At 47.4% G+C, this 18,223-nt stretch overlaps 1 protein-coding gene across 1 annotated transcript; it reads right to left on the bottom strand.

The window, feature by feature from the left end:
• Positions 1–412: 412 nt before the first annotated feature.
• Positions 413–3,717, bottom strand: KLHDC7A (kelch domain containing 7A). The gene has a single exon (XM_026723244.2). It carries the CDS (start codon positions 3,518–3,520, stop codon positions 965–967), a length of 2,556 nt encoding a protein of 851 aa, XP_026579029.2. The 5' UTR covers positions 3,521–3,717; the 3' UTR covers positions 413–964.
• Between the last annotated feature and the right edge of the window lie 14,506 nt (positions 3,718–18,223).

The raw sequence follows: 18,223 nt of genomic DNA, 5'->3' as shown, positions 1-18,223 counted from the left end.
CATCCTGTCATAGATTGTTGGGAGAGGGAGGGAAAGGACATGCAATTGGCATGTAGAGAGTAGAAATGAGATGGGGTTGACGGAAACCAGAGGTGTGAGAACCGGCCTATTCCAGTCTTCAAGGAGGGGAAAAGGATGTGAACTGCACCGGACACCCACACGGTTTCCAAAACACCTACACGGCCCACCATTGGATGGTTCAAGGTGGGTGGGACTGGGAGAAGGGGAAAATCTGTAATATTTTGTGAAGGAACATTAGATCGAGCCTTCCTAGAGAGGAGAGCTGGGGCAGGCCTCCGAGGAAATAGGAAAGGGATAGGAAGGAGGAGAACCACCAGCAACGGCAATACATTTTGAAGGCACGACGTTCTTGACCAGCCTACAAAACTATAAAAAGGGAGGATTTAAAAAATTTATGGAAGAAAAGAGGGTTGTAATTTGGGGTGAAGGCTCCAAATCTAGAGGTACTCGACCTCCAATTAACAATTGCTGGAAATGTCACACGGAGAAGTATTCCTGGGATTGTGTCTGGATGATGGGCTTCCAAGAGGCCCTTCGCTGGTAGATCACAAGTTGTCCAAGTTCTGATCTAGGTGGATCTATATTCCCCTTCTCCTATCCCAAGGCAATGGGTCAACCACTAAGATCCAAAGACGAATCCCAACTGGAGATCGCGGAAGGACTTGACGTTAAATCCACAGGCCGGCAGAAGATAACGTGGTATGGAGGTCTGCCATCCTGGTTATATGGAATTGGCTTGGATTTGCACTTGCTTCTGAATGCTCTCCGAGACCTCTACGTCTATGGTTAATTTGTATGCAAATGTATAAGGGTTCAGTTCGTCTAGAAGACCTCCAAGGTCCCTTCCAACTCTGTTATGGGCAGGGAGGGAAACAAGGGGCTCATCATCTTTGGAAGTAGGTTTTCCTTGTTGTTCCCCAAAAGGCAGCTTGTACAGGCCCCTTCAAACCCTTGTTTGAGATGCTTTGTACCCGTCGGGCAAGATGAGGGTAGCTGGGATAAGGGTCCCTCTTGGGGAAGGGAAATTTTTCAGCCCTTTGCTTCCAAAACGTGGTGACACCAAGTCGGCCAGGAAACGGAGGTTGAACTGCCGGTTGATGCAGTAGACAAGATTTCCAACCACGGCGCACTGGAAACAAGGCGGAAAGGGCACGGGGTGGGTGGCACACTCATACCACAGCTTGGCCCTGGCACTACAGCGATAGACACTGATGCCCATCCTCTGGTTGAGGTCAAAACGGTAGATGAAGCCGTTGACGGTTGCCATCTCGGTTGTCCTGTCCTGACTTCCTCCAGTGAGGCAGACTTTCCAGGTGTCCGTCCGTCCGACGTACCTCAGCAGCATGTATCTCAAGGTGCCACCTGTCACACAGATCTCCCCATCGCAAACGGTGGCAGTGTGGGCCACAGCAAAGGTGTCGTTGGGTAGAGGGGCAGCAAACGTCCAACGATCCAGGCGCGGGTCGTACCGTTCCACTGTGTAGAGGCATTCTCCACCGATGGCGTAGAGGCAACCATCCAGGGCCACCAGCTTACAGTGGGGTCTGGCTTGGTTGAGGGGACAGATCTCCTGCCAGATGTCGGTCAAGGGGTTGTAGCAGAAGACACGGTTGGATGGTTTCTGGTACCTTCTGCACCCTTCGCAGCCAGACACCACAAAGAGGTAGTTGAACATGCTGCAGACGGCACAACCCCGGGAGATGGCTTCAACGGGGATGCGGGTTAATGGGTGCCAAGCGTCCTTCTGATCATCGTAGTAAGAGAGTCCACTTGGGTGACAACCAATATCTGCCACAGTCATGTATTTCTTGCCTTGCATCCTCTTCTGTAGGATCAGGTCCCTCTCTGCAGCATTGAGTTGACGGTAGATGGCCTGGGTCTTCAGCACCTGGAGATAGTTGTCACTCATGACCTTGTACACCGCTTCCTGCAGACACCTAAGTTTCTGCTTCTTGGCCATACACAAGACCTGGTAGCAGTTCCCCAGATCTAAGTGCACATCTAGCGAGGAGTCAGAGCTCTGGGGGACACAGAAAAACTTAGCACCAGCCACAAGCTCCACCAATGGCTCTTCTCTTCCACTGCTCGAGAGATTTTGCATGGATCTCACCAGAGATGAAGTAGAATCCAAGTGAAGAAGAGCTGGAGGTGAGGGGTGGCCACTTGAGGGTCCAATTTCCAGAGAACCAAAACCTTCCATCGGGATCTGTAACTCTGGATTATCTACAATTCTTTGGAAGCTCTCTTTCCGGACGAAGCGATATCTAGCCAACAGAGGTTTCGAGGAGATAGCTTCTTCAACAACAACTCCTTCTCTTTGGTCCTTAGGTTGGGTGTCTTTTGCAGGACTGAGGAGGACATTGGCAGGTCTGTCTGGGACTTTCTCCGAAACAAGCTCGTTGACTTCATCTTTGCTCACAGATGAACGGACTGGTTCTTCACCCCCACATTTCTTGGACACGTTAAGTATGTTGAGAGTAGAGGGGTTGCAGGGTTGTTGGAGATCCAGGCTGGTACCAAAGGTGGTTTGATTAGTGATGGATTGAGAAGTGGACTGAACATAGTAGTTGTAGACTTTGCCTCTCAGTTGAGCGTCTTCAGCTTTTCCAGAACTTTGCTTCTCTTTGATGAAGTTCTCCTCCACCTCCACCTTGGCCACCGAGGAGAAGGCATAGGCCACGTGAGATTGCACGTGGCTGTGGCCCATGGCCAAGCCCATATCACTGTTGGCATAAAAGGACTGGATCTTCTCTGGGCCAAACCGCCTCTCCATCACACAGAGAGTCCCGGTGTCTTTTCCCAGCGGTTGACTTTCTCCTCTTTGCGAACCGATGTCCCTCTCATCTGTGGGAGGGACATCCTTCTCCACTGACTTAGCACCATGAGAGTCATCTTCAACAGGGTCAACATCCCAGCCGGGGACGTTACAAGGTTCTCTCTCTCGGTTGTGGAGTAGACCAACCGCTCTGGAATGACCTCCTGAACGGTCCAGGCCACCTCCAGCTTTGCTGGTGGAGCTCCGGAGGGTGGAGGAGGTGTCCTCAGCCTTATCTTCCAACCTCCACAATTGCTCCACCCCGGATCCCGGATGGCTCACTCCCCCTGCCTCTTGTTCCTCTCCTGCCTCGGTGCTCCTCGTGTCAGGCAGCTCTCTGCCCGCAAGGATCCAAGCCTGCTCACACTCTTCCGCCACTGCACCACATCTACCCACCTGCGTCGGCTGATGGGTCCCCGGGGGGTACGGCTGCGTCTCCCTGCCTTGCCCTCCTCGGCGCCTCAGGGCCGCTCCCTTGTTTTCCACCGGGCTGCAAAACTGCCACTCGCTTTCGATGGTGTTGGCATCCACAGCGCCGGCTGGGGTGCTGCCAGGGGGCACTCGAGACTTGAAATACCGGTAGGCCAACACTAGCAAGAACAAGGCCGTGGCGGAGAGAGCCAGCCGGCCAGCCAGAGGTATTTCCGACGGTTGAACCCCACTTCCTTCGACACGATGGGGCATTTCTTTTCCTGCCACGCCGGGCGCTCAGGAATGCGATTAATAATTGCCCAAGGAAGGACTCCCAGCTGTTATCGGGGCCGGCTCCCCCCACTTCCCTGCAAGGTGACTCTCACCTGCCGACTGACAGGAAAAGGAGATGGTTGTCCAGCTGCTCGCTCGGTGTGCCAGGTGTCTGTTTACTATAGGTTTGCATATTTGAGGAAGGTGGGCTGGGCTGGAGGCAGGTAAGACAAACTGGAAAGCAAGAGAGCGAAAAAAGAAGACGTGGAAAAAAAAAGGAACCTCTGCTAAACCCTAAATGTTATTTTTAAGCTTTTGTAAACAAGAGAGGGGGAGGAAATAAAGTAGATTTTAAAAAACAGGTTACTTGAAAGGTATTATTTCCCATGACGGATTCCTGCCAAGAGATCCTGCTGTTAAACCCCAGACTTCCGTGCATACAGGTAATCCTCAACATACGACCACAAGGGAGCTATGTTGCTAAGTAATATGGTTGTTAAGTAAATTTTACCCCATTTAGCAACCTTTCGTGCCATGGTTGTTAAGCAAATCCGGCTTCCCTATTGACTCTGCTTGCCAGACGGTTCCCCCCCACCCCCCCCAAAAAAAGATCGCATGACACAGTTGACTGCAACTGTCATAAGTACATGCCAGTTTCCAAGCGTCTGAATTTTGATCACATAACCTTGGGGAGGCTGCAATGATCTTAAATGCGAGAAGACAGCCAGAAGTCGCCTTTTCAGTGCTGTTTTAACTTCAAACGATCACTAAGTGAACCGCTGCAAGTTGAAGACTACCTATATTTTCTCAGATTTAGAGGAATTTCCTTTTTTTGAGCATCGTCCTTGAAGTGTTGCTAAGGGAAGAATTTAAAGACGGTACCCAAAATGTTCTCCATAATAAATTCCCTATTTTACTTCTGCTTGGAATTCAGCCTGGCTGGTTTGTGTCTTTTGAGCCAAACTCCATTCCTTTATCCCGAAAATGAGACAATGAAAAGGCAGCTAGAAATATATAAACAGGCCCCGGGTTTTTTCTGTTCCTTCTGCCTCGTGGCCAGAATATAACCTGCAACAGAAAATACAGTATGGTGCCGATTCCAGGTTTTTTTTATGACGCACCTTTAAACTTCCCCTTCTGTTCATCTACCTCAGGCCAACTTGTTCTCAACCTTAGCAATGTCCAAAACAGCACCGTGGAAAAACACAACAAAAGCCCCTGACACAATTTCTGCCTGGGGCTGTGTTTGCACAACCCGATCTCAGCTAGCAGGCGGATTTACACAGCACATAAGTAATGGTTAGTTTTAATCTCGGTTAATTGCAATTATAAATAAAATAAATACATACATAAATGAATAAATATCATATCAAATTAAAAAAAATTCAGGGGGTGGGGGAAATAACCCCCCCAGTCTGCAGTTCCATACCCTTTGCCAAGGCAGAAAAAACAGTAGGAACTGGGAGAGGGATTTTGGAGTCTTAATGGGCAACCAGTTAAATAGGAGCCATCCATGTGCAGCAGCAGCCAAAAAAGCCAACGCAATCCTAAATTGCATTAACAGAGGGATACAATCGAGATCAAGGGAGGTACTAATACCACTTTATAAAGCCTTAGTAAGACCACACCTAGAGTACTGCATCCAGTTCTGGTCACCACACTATAAAAAAGAGGTTGAGACTCTGGAAAGAGTGCAGAGAAGAGCAACAGAGGATGATGAGGGGACTGGAGGCTAAAATATATAAGGAGCGGTTGCAGGAACTGGGCCTGGCTAGTCGAGGGAAGAGAAGGACCAGGGGAGACAGGAGAGCAGCCTTCCAGTATTTGAAGGGAGAGGGAGAGAAAGAAAAAGGAAGGAAGGAAGGAGAGAAAGAAAAATGAGGGAGAGAAAGAGTAAGTGAAAGAGAACAAAAAGGGAGAAGGAAGAAGAGATGAGAGAAAGAAAAAGGAAGGAAGGAGAGAAAGAAAGAAAGAAAGAAAGAAAGAAAGAAAGAAAGAAAGAAAGAAAGAAAAAGAAAGAAAGAAAGAAAGAAAGAAAGAAAGAAAGAAAGAAAGAAAGAAAGAAAGAAAGAAAGAAAGAAAGAAAAGAAAGAAAGAGGGGGAGAGGAAGAGAGAGTGATTGGAGGCTAAAACATACAATGAACGGTTGCAGGAACTGGGCCTGGCTAGTCTAGGGAAGAGAAGGACCAGGGGAGACAGGAGAGCATCTTCCAGTATTTGAGGGGCTGCCCCAGAGAGAGGAGGGAGGGGTCAACCTATTTTCCAAGGCACCCAAAGACCAAACAAGGAATTATAATGGATGGAAACTAACCAAGGAGAGATTCAACCTGGAAATAAGGAGAAATTTTTGGACAGAACAATCAACGAATGGAACAGAAATTGCCTTCAGAAATTATGGGAGCTTCATTCCTTGAGACTTTCAAGAAGAGATTGGACTGCCATTTGTCAGAAACGGTGTAGGGTCTCCTGCTTGGGAGAGGGGTTGGACTAGATGACCTACAAGGTCCCTTCCAAGTCTGATTATCTGTTAAGGTTAGAACCAGGTTAAGGTCGTGTTGGGAATCCTAATCCGTTTCTGCCCCTTGCTGTGGTTTGATGTCCTTTTGAGAATGATCATGGTTTGTTACCTGTTTGTCTTCGGTTTATGCTTCCGATTAATGAATTCTCTCTTTAGAAACTTGGAAAGATCACACTTTCTCATCCAGTGGTGCGCTGGTGCGCTGGTGAGCGTTATGAAGTGGTCTAAAAAAAAAAAAAAAGAAAAGATTTCCATGTAAATATTGCTCACTCTGCAATGCCAGAGCGGCTTCAAACATGTCGCTTCACCCGAAGCGTGAAATAATTACAGATGTAGATGATGCAATTAACTTCTTTTTTTTTTTACATTAGTCCAAAGCAGGGCTTAACAGATGCCTCTCGCTCAGTCCAAATGGGAGCCGAGAAAAACGAGATACGGACGTGGATTTTTTTTAATGTAAAAATGAGAAAAGATTCCAGAAGAGAAGGGGGCGCGGGTGTGTGGAAATAAAGCTGTCAAGACAAACGCAGAACAAAAAGCATTTTGGGGCTGTTTAGTCTGAATTTTCATCTGGAGGTCTCTCTCTCTCTCTCATCTTTCTCTTCTCTCTCATTCTCTCATTCTTCTTCTTCTCTCATTCTTCTTCTTTCTTTCTTTCTCTTCTCTTTCTCTCTCTCTTTCTCTCTCTCTCTCTCTCTCTCTCTCTCTCTCTCATCTTTTCTCTCTCTCATTCTCTCATTCTTTCTTTCTTTCTTTCTCTCATCCTTTCTCTCTCTCTTTCTTTCTCTCTCTCTCATTCTCTCATTCTTTCTCTCTTTCTTTCTCTCATCCTTTCTCTCTCTCTTTCTTTCTCTCATTCTTTCTCTCTCTCATCCTTTCTCTCTCTCTCTCTCTCTCTTTCTTTCTCTCTCTCATCCTTTCTCTCTCTTTCTCTCTCTCTCATTCTTTTTCTCTCCCCCATTCTTATTCTTTCTCTCTCTTTCTTTCTCTCTTTCTTACTCTCTCATTCTTTCTCTCATTCTTTTTCTCTCTTTTCTCTCTCTCATTCTGTCTCTCTCTCTTTCTTTCTCTCTCTCCCATTCTCTCTCATTCTTTCTCTCTCGTTCATTCTTTTTCTCTTTCCATTCTCTCTCTTCTCTTTCTCTCACTTTCATTCTTTCTCTCTCTCTTTCTCTCTCTCATTCTTTTTCTCTCCCCCATTCTCTTATTCTTTCTCTCTCTTTCTTTCTCTCTTTCTTACTCTCTCATTCTTTCTCTCATTCTTTCTCTCTCTTTTTTCTCTCTCATTCTGTCTCTCTCTCTCTTTCTCTCTCTCCTATTCTCTTTCTCTTTCATTCTTTTTCTCTTTCCAGTCTCTCTCTTTCTTTTTCTCTCTTTTTCTCTTTCTCTCTCTTTCATTCTTTCTCTCTCTCATTCTCTCTCTCTCTTTTTCTTTCTCTCTCTCTCTCTCTCTCTCTCTCTCTCCCCCTCCTAAACAAGGAACTTGGAATCAAGAGTGGTATAAAACACGGTTTTAATTCTGTAGGTTGGCATGGAGAGGAGAGGATGGATAGGACTTATTCTGAGAAAAAGAATTCTACCTATATTGTCTCTAGCAGGTAATTGCCAAAATGCCCCATTTTAAAGAATTAATTTGGCGGAAAGGATGTAGAACAGCACTCACCTTTTTTTTTCATTTCATTTTTTAAATTTTTCATTCATTTTTGAGTTTCATTGTCTCTCCCCCCCAAAAAAAATTGTGTTTTTTTTTTCCTGATAGCCAAGGGAAGGTTGCAGTCGTTGACTTACAAAGGTTCATTTAGTGACCGCTCAAAGTTACAACGGCACTGAAAAAAAGCAAGTTATTCCCCTTTCCCCCACACACTTATGACCCCTGCAGGATCCCTCATGTTCACGCGATCGAAATTTGGGCAACTGGCTTGTCTTTATGACAGTTGAAGTGCCCCAGAGTTGCGTGATTCCTCTTTTGTAACCTTACGACAAGCAAGCCAGTGTAGGATTTCCTGCCTAGGCAGAGGGTTGGACTAGATACTAAAAGACTTTACAAGGCCCCTTCCAATTCTGTTATTCTATTCTGTTCTACTTAACGACCGTGTTATTAACTTTACGACTGCAGGGATTCACTTAGCCAGCGTGGCGAGGGATGAAATGGCTCAAAATTCACTTAATGGTGGTGTCAGTTAGCAATAGAAATTCTGGGCTCCATTGTGGTCAAGGACTACCTAGAACCTAAGAAGAACCAAAATGGTTTGATGCAAGCTTGGAAATGGTTTCTCCAGTCACGTGGCTGCCATGGGTAGGGGATAAGAGGTGGCTATTCAGCAGGTTCTGACCGGTTCTGGAGAACCGGTAGCGGAAATTTTGAGTCGTTCGGAGAACCAGTAAATCCCACCTCTGACTGGCCCCGCCAATCCCATCTCTGCCTCCCATTGAGTCCCAGTTGATCAGCTGGGTCTTCCTTTGGTTGCCCTGCATAGGAGAACAGAGCTGGAAAGCAGGTTAGTGGGGTGGGGAGGGAAGGGGGATTTTTACAGTATCCTTCCCCTGCAATGCCCACCAAGCCACGCCCACAGAACTGGTAGTAAACTTTTTTGAATCCCGCCACTGGTGGGTGGGTGGGGGCACTCCGGCAGACCTCTTGCAGACCTTAGGGAGAGCTCCTGTTAGCCACCGTGCAGCTCAAGGCACGCATCCAGGCAGGGCAAAACATCAAATATTTTGCCGTAATTTTACCCCTGGTGTAGCAAGTAGAAAAACAGGTTCTTCTAAAACCTCAAGTCAAACATTATACTTCCCGTCTCCAATTTCCTTCTAGGATCCTGCTGACTCTCGAGGTCGAACACAGGTGTAACTTATTCTAATTTTGCCCAGGTGGTAAGGCACCAGGTGAGGCCAAGGTGTTTCTTTGCTCCCCAGCAGTCCGAGGTAGGGCGACTTCATCAGCGCCGCCATGCCTTTCCCAACCCAGTCGGCGTGGGGGAATTGGCACAGCTTCACAGCCAACAATTTAGCTCTTGCAGAGACTGGCCAGCCCCTTGGCGCTCTCCTGGCCCTAAGCCCACTTGGCCCGTTTGCAAAATGCAACGCAAAAACCACGCCGCTTCCGTTGGTCCAAGCAGAAGATGTAGAAACTAAAATTTAGCCAACTCTGAAAGTGAATGGTCTTCTCTGGATCGTGCGGGTCGCTTGTGTTTCGGAGCCAGACCGGGGGTTGCCGGCAAAATCAAAAGTGGCTTTTAAATTCCTCTGCAGGCAAGTTTGGTTAGCCTTAGGGAGGATTCCATTCTTAAGACCCATTTTACAGACAGGAAGACTGAGGCCACATACTGCACCAAAGTCCCTCCCGTGGATGGTTTTTCAAGGCTGGGAAAAACGTAGAAACTCTGCTGGGTGTTTTCCAGGAGGAAAAAGTCTTGCAGCCGATAATATCAGATCGTTGGTTTTTTTTTTTAAATTGTAATGAAAAGTTCGACATTTTCATGGTATTTCGTTACTAGCTCGATATCCGTGCTTCGCTATGAAACTATGTTGGTTGGGCTTAGTTTTTGGGGAGGAAAATAAGGGGGGGTGGGGAAATTCTGCCTCTGCCTACCAGCATCCATCGGTATTCATCTGGCTAGTGTCCTGTCGGTGTGTAAGAGTTGAGGGCTGTTTGGAAACCAAAACAGTATTTGCCGTGTGAGCAAGGAGACAGCAAGGTGCCTGGGCGTGGCTTAGCTCAACTGTTCTGTACTAAAGCTGCTTGCTGCTATGAAACTGAAAGTGAAACTCCTCTACTTGTGTTTTGCATTTGGAAGAGATTTCTTTTCAGGTGGGGGAGGAGGAGTAGAACTCCTTAGCATCAGAGCGTGGGAATAATATTAATATAGGAAATATTAATGGCTCTGATGGTCATTTGGAAAAATCCTTCCTTCCTAGAAGCCAAGAGGAACATATGGGCGAAATTTGAAGTTTGTAGGCTTTACGGTTCTGGAGATTTTGTGATGATGTGTGAGTGGCCTTTTGCTTTTATATATATATATGTATAGATAGATAGATAGATATAGATAGATAGATAGATAGATAGATAGATAGATAGATAGATAGATGATAGATAGATAGATAGATAGATAGATAGATATAGATATAGATATAGATATAGATATAGATATAGATATAGATATAGATATAGATATAGATATAGATATAGATATGGACTTCTGCTGGAGATGTTAGCCCCAACAGAACCCAAAGCGGATCACACTTCCAATAATATACTAAAATGTAATTGCTTGTCATCGTTCAATAATAAGGCTCAAATCTCTCTCTCCAACTATAGAACGATGCCTGTTCTTCCTTTTTTTCCGCCCCGCTGGAGACTGCTCCTGCATAAGGAAGCTCATTTTCATCAACATCGCTCCAGCAAGTGCACGGACAATTCTGCCTGCTGCCAACCTCAAGATACCCTTTGGCCTCTTCTGTGATGGGGGTGTAACTGAACCAGAGGCCTCCCTCAGAAATTTTTCAGCACAGCTTCTGTTTTTTTTGCAGCTCAAATCGTCCGGGGTGCTTTCTCCTCTTCCTCCATTTGCTGCCTGGGGACACCCCTTGGCCCCCTTTCCAGCATGCCGGTCTCTGGGCTTGAAAAAGCTGAATTGAGAACCAGCCCATAGGACGATCCACAGAGGAGGGGGAGGGGGGAAAGGGAGGGGAAACTTGGGGAAAAAAACGGGGGGGGGGAAACGTCTCTGCTTTGAGATTTGAAGAGAATCAGTATCAAAGGACCAGCCAAGGCAGGAGGGTGGAAAATGGGTTTGTCTTTGAAGATGGCGGAAAAGAATTAATTTCACTCTCCCTGGATTGGCTGTTTCACTAAATTAAGGAGAAATGGGACAGGCACGGCAGTTTTAAAGAATAGAAGTAGAGGAAAGTTTTTGAAAGAGGGAGGAAGGACAATTAATGAGCAATTAATTCACTCCCCCACCCCCCAAAAAAAAAAGCCATTCAGGATTTGGGTTTCCGACTCCTCTTCCAACAGTATTCAGAAGGCACTCGGCACATGCCCAGAAGCACAACTTCCCATTGGGGATGAGTCATGCGAAGTCATTGCAAAAAGGAGTAGCGGGTTAAAATGAAGTATGCCAGGAGTTATTTGCAAAATCCCAGAGAGGATTCTTCAAGGAGAAAACATCCCCCGTCCAAATTAGAAGGGGAATATTCAGCCGCCATTCTTGGGAAATTTAAACGTTTTGTAGGGGGCTTTGACAGGCAGAATTTCCCAGTTTTTGCAAGGGGGCTTCTGACGTTATTTGCAGCAAAATTTAGGCCTCCCTTAATTTATGCCTCCCTTAATGACAGAGGTTTCTGGTCCCAAAGGTGATCGTAATTCGAGGTTTTCTGGTCCCAACTGTGGTTGTACATCAACAAACTGAGCTCAACGTTTATGCTGAGGAATTTGGTAAGTGAGTTCAGATGACTTTTCTTGCCACCTTTGTTAAGGGAATCCCTGCTGCTGTTAAATGAGTCACACGGTCGTTAAGCAAATCTGGCTTCCACCCGTCGACTTTGCTTGTCAGAAGTTGGCCAAAAGGCGTGACTCTGGGACACTGCGTCCATCCTATATGTGAGTCAGTTGTCCAGCTGTCCGAAGGTAAAATCATGTGACCCTGGTGTGTGTGTGTGTGTGTGTGTGTGTGTGTGTGTGTGTGCTGCAACAGTCATTAAGTGTGAAAAATAAGTCCCCTTCCACACCTTCACTGACACGCGATGGCCTTGAGTTTGGGGTATAAGGCGGCCCACATCCCTTATAGCTGCTGCGAGAGGGTTGCCCATGCGAATCGCTGGATTAGAAAGTTAAAGAACAGACCTGGTTTGTTTTTGTCTTTTTAAAGATAGTCTGGTTTGTCCTGGAAAGCTACTATTGAAGCTCCCTCTTGTTTGCTCTGATGAACTATGGGGACCTAGACTTTGCTGGCAAAGTTCTGGGTGTTTCCTTGGGAGAACATTTCTGCAGCCTTCACCCGTGGACTTTTATTATTTTTGCAAGAAGCAACTTGGAAGCAAGTGACCGGTTTGGGGAAAACAATGAATTATGTATGGAATCATGAATGACCCCCCGGTGAAGCTTGGCTGGTTGTTCCTCACCTTAATTACATGAAAGAGACAGGAGAGGAGGACCTTGCCAATAAAAGCCTTCCTTGAAGGCTTTCCTCGTTGCACTGGGCAGAGTTCAACGACCCAGAGGGCACCGCAGGTGCCATAAGTAAGTAGGTGGGCATCACCAAGGTCGTGTCTCAGAAATATCTGAGCGGTCATCATGGGGTGAGGAAGATCAGCCAGAAGGCTTCTAGAATCGCCATGGGTTGTGTCCCCTGTGGACAGGAGAGATGACAGCCTTAAGAACTTCTCCATGGGGCTGTGGCATCAGGTTGGACTTCAGAGGTCATTAGTCTGGTGGCAACAATGAACTTACGTATTTTGCAGCTTTTCATGGGGGCAGTTGCCACAGCAAACAAGATGGCCCAGGAATGAAACGTCCGTTGCTTGAGGTCTCCTGGGGTTTGTTTCCTCCAGGTCTTCAGGTTGACATCAACTTGGACCAAGACCAAGGGAAGGGACAGCGTTTTCCATCCAAAGAGTTAGTAGATGGTGTCAGGGCTCCGACAATCCACCCCACATTCGAATCATGAGTCTCTAGCCGCATCTCTCAGAGTTTAAAAAAAATAATCATTTATTAGGAGTGAACATGTCGGCGTTACCTGGGTGCAGCCAACACTGAGACACATCATTCATCTTACCCTTGACCCTGGTCTTCCCTCCACCCCCTGGATGTATATTCTCCAATGGCACACATCTATAGCTAAGAGTCATCAATCATGCTCTCCAGTAATTGCATGGTATAATTGCATAATTAATTATATAATTAATAATTGCATAATTGCATGCCAGAAGCTTCAGCTGCCTAGCAATTATCTATGAAAATATTTAAGGTATGTATTACTCCCCCCACTCCCTTTCCGCTGACAACTCTGAAAGACCAGAGCAATGATTTTTGAGTTGACATTTGGCTCCCCTCACTTCTTGAAGGTGACTTGTACAACACAAAAAGAAAACAAATTTATTGCAGGCATAGAACTTAGGGTTGCTTTTTTGGAATTATGACTTGGGTGTCTGCCAAGTCACACCTTTCTTGTCCATGCACCCATTTATGGGCGAAGAGCATCCCCATGGGGCCAACACAATTGGAGCCAGAGCCTAACCTCAATGAGGTTATCAACTCCCAACGGAAAGTGCGATAACACGAAGGGAAAAAAAAAGGGTCAATTCTGAAAGATGCTGAGCGGAAGAGAGAAGAAGTATGGAGAACAGAACATGACATGGGCAAGGCCGAATAGACGTACGCAGGGGTGGGATTCAGCCGGTACCGACCAGTTCAGGTGAACCGGTAGTTCCGGCTATTAGTCGGTCCTGCATTAGTCTGTCCTATATTTCCTGTTAGGATTCTGGCAGTTACCCCAATTAAATCACAAGTTACTCTCTTTGAAAACTATTTATGGAATGCACTTTCGGTTTCCAAGCTGACACACCGCTCCTCCCCTCCCTTTCTGTTGGCAACTGTAAAAAAGACCACAGAAATATTTTACGAGCTGACATTTCCTTCGTTTGAAGCCCAGCTGATAGGTGCAGCAATCAGCTTTTTTTTATTCACTGGGCCTGCAGTAGAAGCATTTAGAACTATTTTAAAACACACCGCCTGCGTGCGCAGGCATGCAGCGAAGCATGTTACAGCGGTTGAACCCCAACCCTGGAGGTACGGTTTCCAGACCATCCCTTTTTGGGTTTAATCCTAATATGTCTTAAGGGTAGGATCTAAACAATAGTGTTAGAGAGATCGCGGCTTCTTATCTCTGAAGTGAGGGTGTCAAACTTGATTTCGCTGAGGGCCGCATCCAAGTTGTGTTCGACCTCGAGGGGGCGTGGCCAGCTCGACGTCACTCAACGAGGCTCCATTTTCAGGTGCAACCGCCTCCTGCAGCCCTCTGCCAGCAAAAGTGGAACTTGGGAGGCTGCGTGTGGCCCGGCGGGGCTCAGTTTTCGGCAGGCTCCATTTTCGCTGGCAGAGGGCTGCAGGAGGCCGTGGTGGCTGAAAACGGAGCTCCGTTTTCGCTGGTGGAGGCACCGCGGGCCAGTCCTTCACTGTGTCCCGGATGGCCCCGCGGCCTAGATTTAAACACTCCACAGGCCAGATCCACCCAGGCTCTGGAGGCTTTTAAGAGTTTGGACAGCTAACTTTGATTTTTCCTTCATACTGCTCCCTTTAATCAATCAACCAATCAGAATAGAGCTGGCAGGGACCTTGGAGGTCTTCTAGTCCACCCCCCCCCCCTGCTCAAGCAGGAGAACCTATACCATCTTAGACAAGGGACTGTCCAGTCTCTTCTTAAAAACCTTCCGCGATGAAGCTCCCACAATTTCCGTTCCACTGGTTAATTGTCGTCACTCTTAGGAAGTTTCTCCTTCATTTTTACGCTTCTGTAGGAATATAATGTCGAAGAGGAGAAATTCAAATAAAGGTTCGACGGGGGATTGGAAAGAACAAGGCTCGGCCCCATGGAGAGCTACCCAACTTTTGCAACCGGTGAGAGGCCAAGCCGGAGGTTGTCCGGATTTTACCCTTTCGCAAAACCTCCAGCCAGCTTCTTTCCAAAAAGGACAACCCGATTTTTCAAACACTTGTTTAAAAACAATCATCCTTTTTCCTCAACCTCTGAAATACCACTCAGAAAGCAATTTGAAACAATTGCCTCCACCTTCTGGAGTTCGGAGCAGAAGGTTTCAGAGACGTTTCTCCCTCATGCACTGCAAAGAAAAATGTTGCGAGGCTGGGTTTTATTTATTTATTTGGGCCGAAGTGGGAAGGAGGAGAGGCCCCCAGTGCATTGGGGAAGAGGCCAAACCTGCTCAGGGTATCGAAACTTGAACTCAGAAATGGAGAAGGGGGAAGTATTTCAGGAGCCCCCTTGTCTAACACTTAACACTTGGACTTATATACCGCTTCACAATGCTTTTACAGCCCTCTCTAAGTGGTTTATAGAGTATATTGCCCCCAACAATCTGGGTCCTCCTTTTACCCACCTCGGAAGGATGGAAGGCTGAGTCGACCTTGAGCTGGTCAGGATTGAACTGATGGCAGTGGGCAGAGTTAGCCTGCAATACTGTGTTTTAATCATAAGGAAGGAAGGAAGGGAGGGAGGGAGGGAGGGAGGGAGGGAGGAGGAAGGAAGGAAGGAAGGAAGGATGGAAGGAAGGAAGGAAGGAAGGAAGGAAGGAAGGAAGGAAGGAAGGAAGGAAGGAAGGAAGAAATAGCCCTATATACCGCTTCACAATGCTTTTACACCCCTCTCTAAGCGGTTTTGCAGAGTCAGCCTTTTGACCCCAATAATCTGGGTCCTCCTTTTACCCACCTCAGAAGGATGGAAGGCTGAGTTCACCCTTGAGCCGGTCAGGATTGAACTGATGGCAGTGGGCAGAGTTAGCCTGCAATACTGTATTTTAATCATAAGGAAGGAAGGAAGGAGGGAGGGAGGGAGGGAGGGAGGGAGGAGGAGGGAGGAGGGAGGGAGGGAGGGAGGAAGGGAGGGAGGGAGGGAGGGAGGAGGAAGGGAGGGAGGGAGGAAGGGAAGGAAGGGAGGAAGGGAGGGAGGAAGGAAGGGAGGAAGGAAGAAATAGCCCTTATATACCACTTCACAATGCTTTTACAGCCCTCTCTAAGCGGTTTACAGAGTATATTGCCCCCAACAATCTGGCTCCTCCTTTTACCCACCTCGGAAGGATGGAAGGCTGAGTCCACCTGGAGCCAGTCAAGTCTAAAAAAACATCTCTGTGACGTTTTCCTGCCTCCCTGCTCTTTTCCCTCCTTCCCACAGTCCCGGGGACATGAGTTGACTTGTGATCCTAATTGCATTTAATTGTCTTCCTGCACGAGACTTTTCCCACCGTCCCCGGGGAGAAGGCAACACGGGGTCATGCCAATCCCGTCCCCGTCCCCCGCGCAACCCAGGCCCGGTCCTCCCCGTTTCATCCAACCTCTCTCGCAAAGAGCAGCAATTAATTTTTCAACAGCTAATCATTCCCTTCAGACAGACCGTCAGTGGAGGACCTGTCATGGCCCATCAATAATGAAACAAACACGGCCCTCCCTCTAGTCATTCCCCTCCCCCCTCCCCCCTTCACAATCCACCTGCCTGTCTCCTGCATTATTCAATCCCGGAGCATCAAAACCAGGAGAACTGATGTCCTTTGAAATCACCTGGCACGGGGAGGTGGGGGGCAGGGGGGAGCGGCTGCAGAGAGGAGGGGGCCGGGAAGCCAAGCCACGAGCTCCCCGATTGATAAGTTATGGCTGAGGGGGTTTTCTGGTCTGACTCCAGATCTTTCCTCAGAAGGAATCAACCCACGCAACATGAACAGAATGACAGAGTTGGAAGGGGACCTTGAAGATCCCCTAGTCCAGCCCTGTGCTCAAGCAGGCCAACCTGCCCTTATACCATCACAGTGACCGTCTAAAGGTAAAAGGTTCCCCGCACACAGCCGTGCTAGTCGTTTCCGGCTCTAGGGGGCGCTGCTCATCTCCGTCGCAAAGCTGAAGAAGAGTCAGCGCTGTCCGAAGACGTCTCCGTGGTCATGTGGCCGGCAGGACTAAACACCGAAGGCACACAGAATATTGTTCCCTTCCCACCAAAAGGGTCCCTATTTTCCTACTTGAATTTTTTACGTGCTTTCGAACTGCCAGGTTGGCAGAAGCTGGGACGAGGAACGGGAGCTCACTCCATGACACGGTGCTGGGGATTCGAACCGCCGAACTGCCCACCTTTCCGATCGACAAGCTCAGTGCCCTAGCTTCTTCTTAAAAACCTCCAGTGAAGGAGAACCCACGATTTCTAGAGGCAGGACGTTCCACTGGTCAATTGGGAGATTAAAACGACACGGCAGCGTTGGTTAAAATCAGGGAGGCCAAATACAGAATTCTATTCTCTTTCAAGTCTGGATAAAATAACTTTTCTCGTCTTGAATTTCCTACAACCGCGTTCCCTATTTTATTCTGGGCTCCAAACCCAGGACACAACAGGGTGCCTTGAAAATAAATACGGAGTCAATTATAAACAGCTTGGAACTGCATCGAAGAGAGTTTCAGACGGGAAGAGATCAGGAGAGAAAAAAATTGAGGTAGTCCTTGGCTTGTGACCAATGTCGGAGGTTGCAATGGACTTCAAAAAAGCTTCATGAAGCAGTCAAAGTTAGCTAGCTGCGTGTGATTACATTTCAGGGTCTTGGCAACTGATTCATATTTACGACCATGATCACATAATCGAGATTTGTGACTGTTTTTGCCCAGTTTTCAGCAGAAAACACCCACTGGACGTGTCAGATTTGTTTAACGGCCAGGTAATTTGCTTTCAGTTTGCATGACTTCCTTAAACCCACTGAACGACTACAATGACACTCAGTGGCGCAGTGGTTAGAGTGCGGCACCGCAGGGCTACTTCTGCTGACTGCCAGCTGCCTGCAATTTGGCAGTTCGAATCTCACTAGGCTCAAGGTTGACTCAGCCTTCTGTCCTTCCGAGGTGGGTAAAATGAGGACCCAGATTATTGGGGGACAAGAGGCTGACTCTATTAAGTGTTTAGAGAGGGCTGTGAAGCACTGTGAAGCGGTACATAAGTGCTATTGCTATCTTCCTTCCTTCCTTCCTTCCTTCCTTCCTTCCTTCCTTCCTTCCTTCCTTCCTTCCTTCCTTCCTTCCTTTCTTCCTTCCCAGTGGTTAGAATATAGTTTTGCAGGCTAATTCTGCCCACTGTCAATAGGCTGACTCTGTCAACTGGTTAGAGAGGCTGTGAAGCCCTGTGAAGCGGAATATAAATCTAAGGACTATTCCTTCCTTCCTTCCTTCCTTCCTTCCTTCCTTCCTTCCTTCCTTCCTTCCTTCCTTCCCAGTGGTTAGAATACAGTTTTGCAGGCTAACTCTGCCCACTGTCAATAGGCTGACTCTGTCAACCAATTAGAGAGGGCTATGAAGCCCTGTGAGTGAATATAAATCTAAGGACTATTCCTTCCTTCCTTCCTTCCTTCCTTCCTTCCTTCTTCCTTCCTTCCTTCCTTCCTTCCTTCCTTCCTTCCTTCCTTCCTTCCCAATGGTTAGAATACAG

Source organism: Pseudonaja textilis, chromosome 18 (genome assembly GCF_049901715.1).
Source record: "Pseudonaja textilis isolate UNSWEBS1 chromosome 18, rPseTex1.2, whole genome shotgun sequence".
Classification (NCBI taxonomy): domain Eukaryota; kingdom Metazoa; phylum Chordata; class Lepidosauria; order Squamata; family Elapidae; genus Pseudonaja; species Pseudonaja textilis.
Note: the sequence above shows the minus strand (reverse complement) of the source record. Positions and strands in the feature narration are given on the sequence as shown.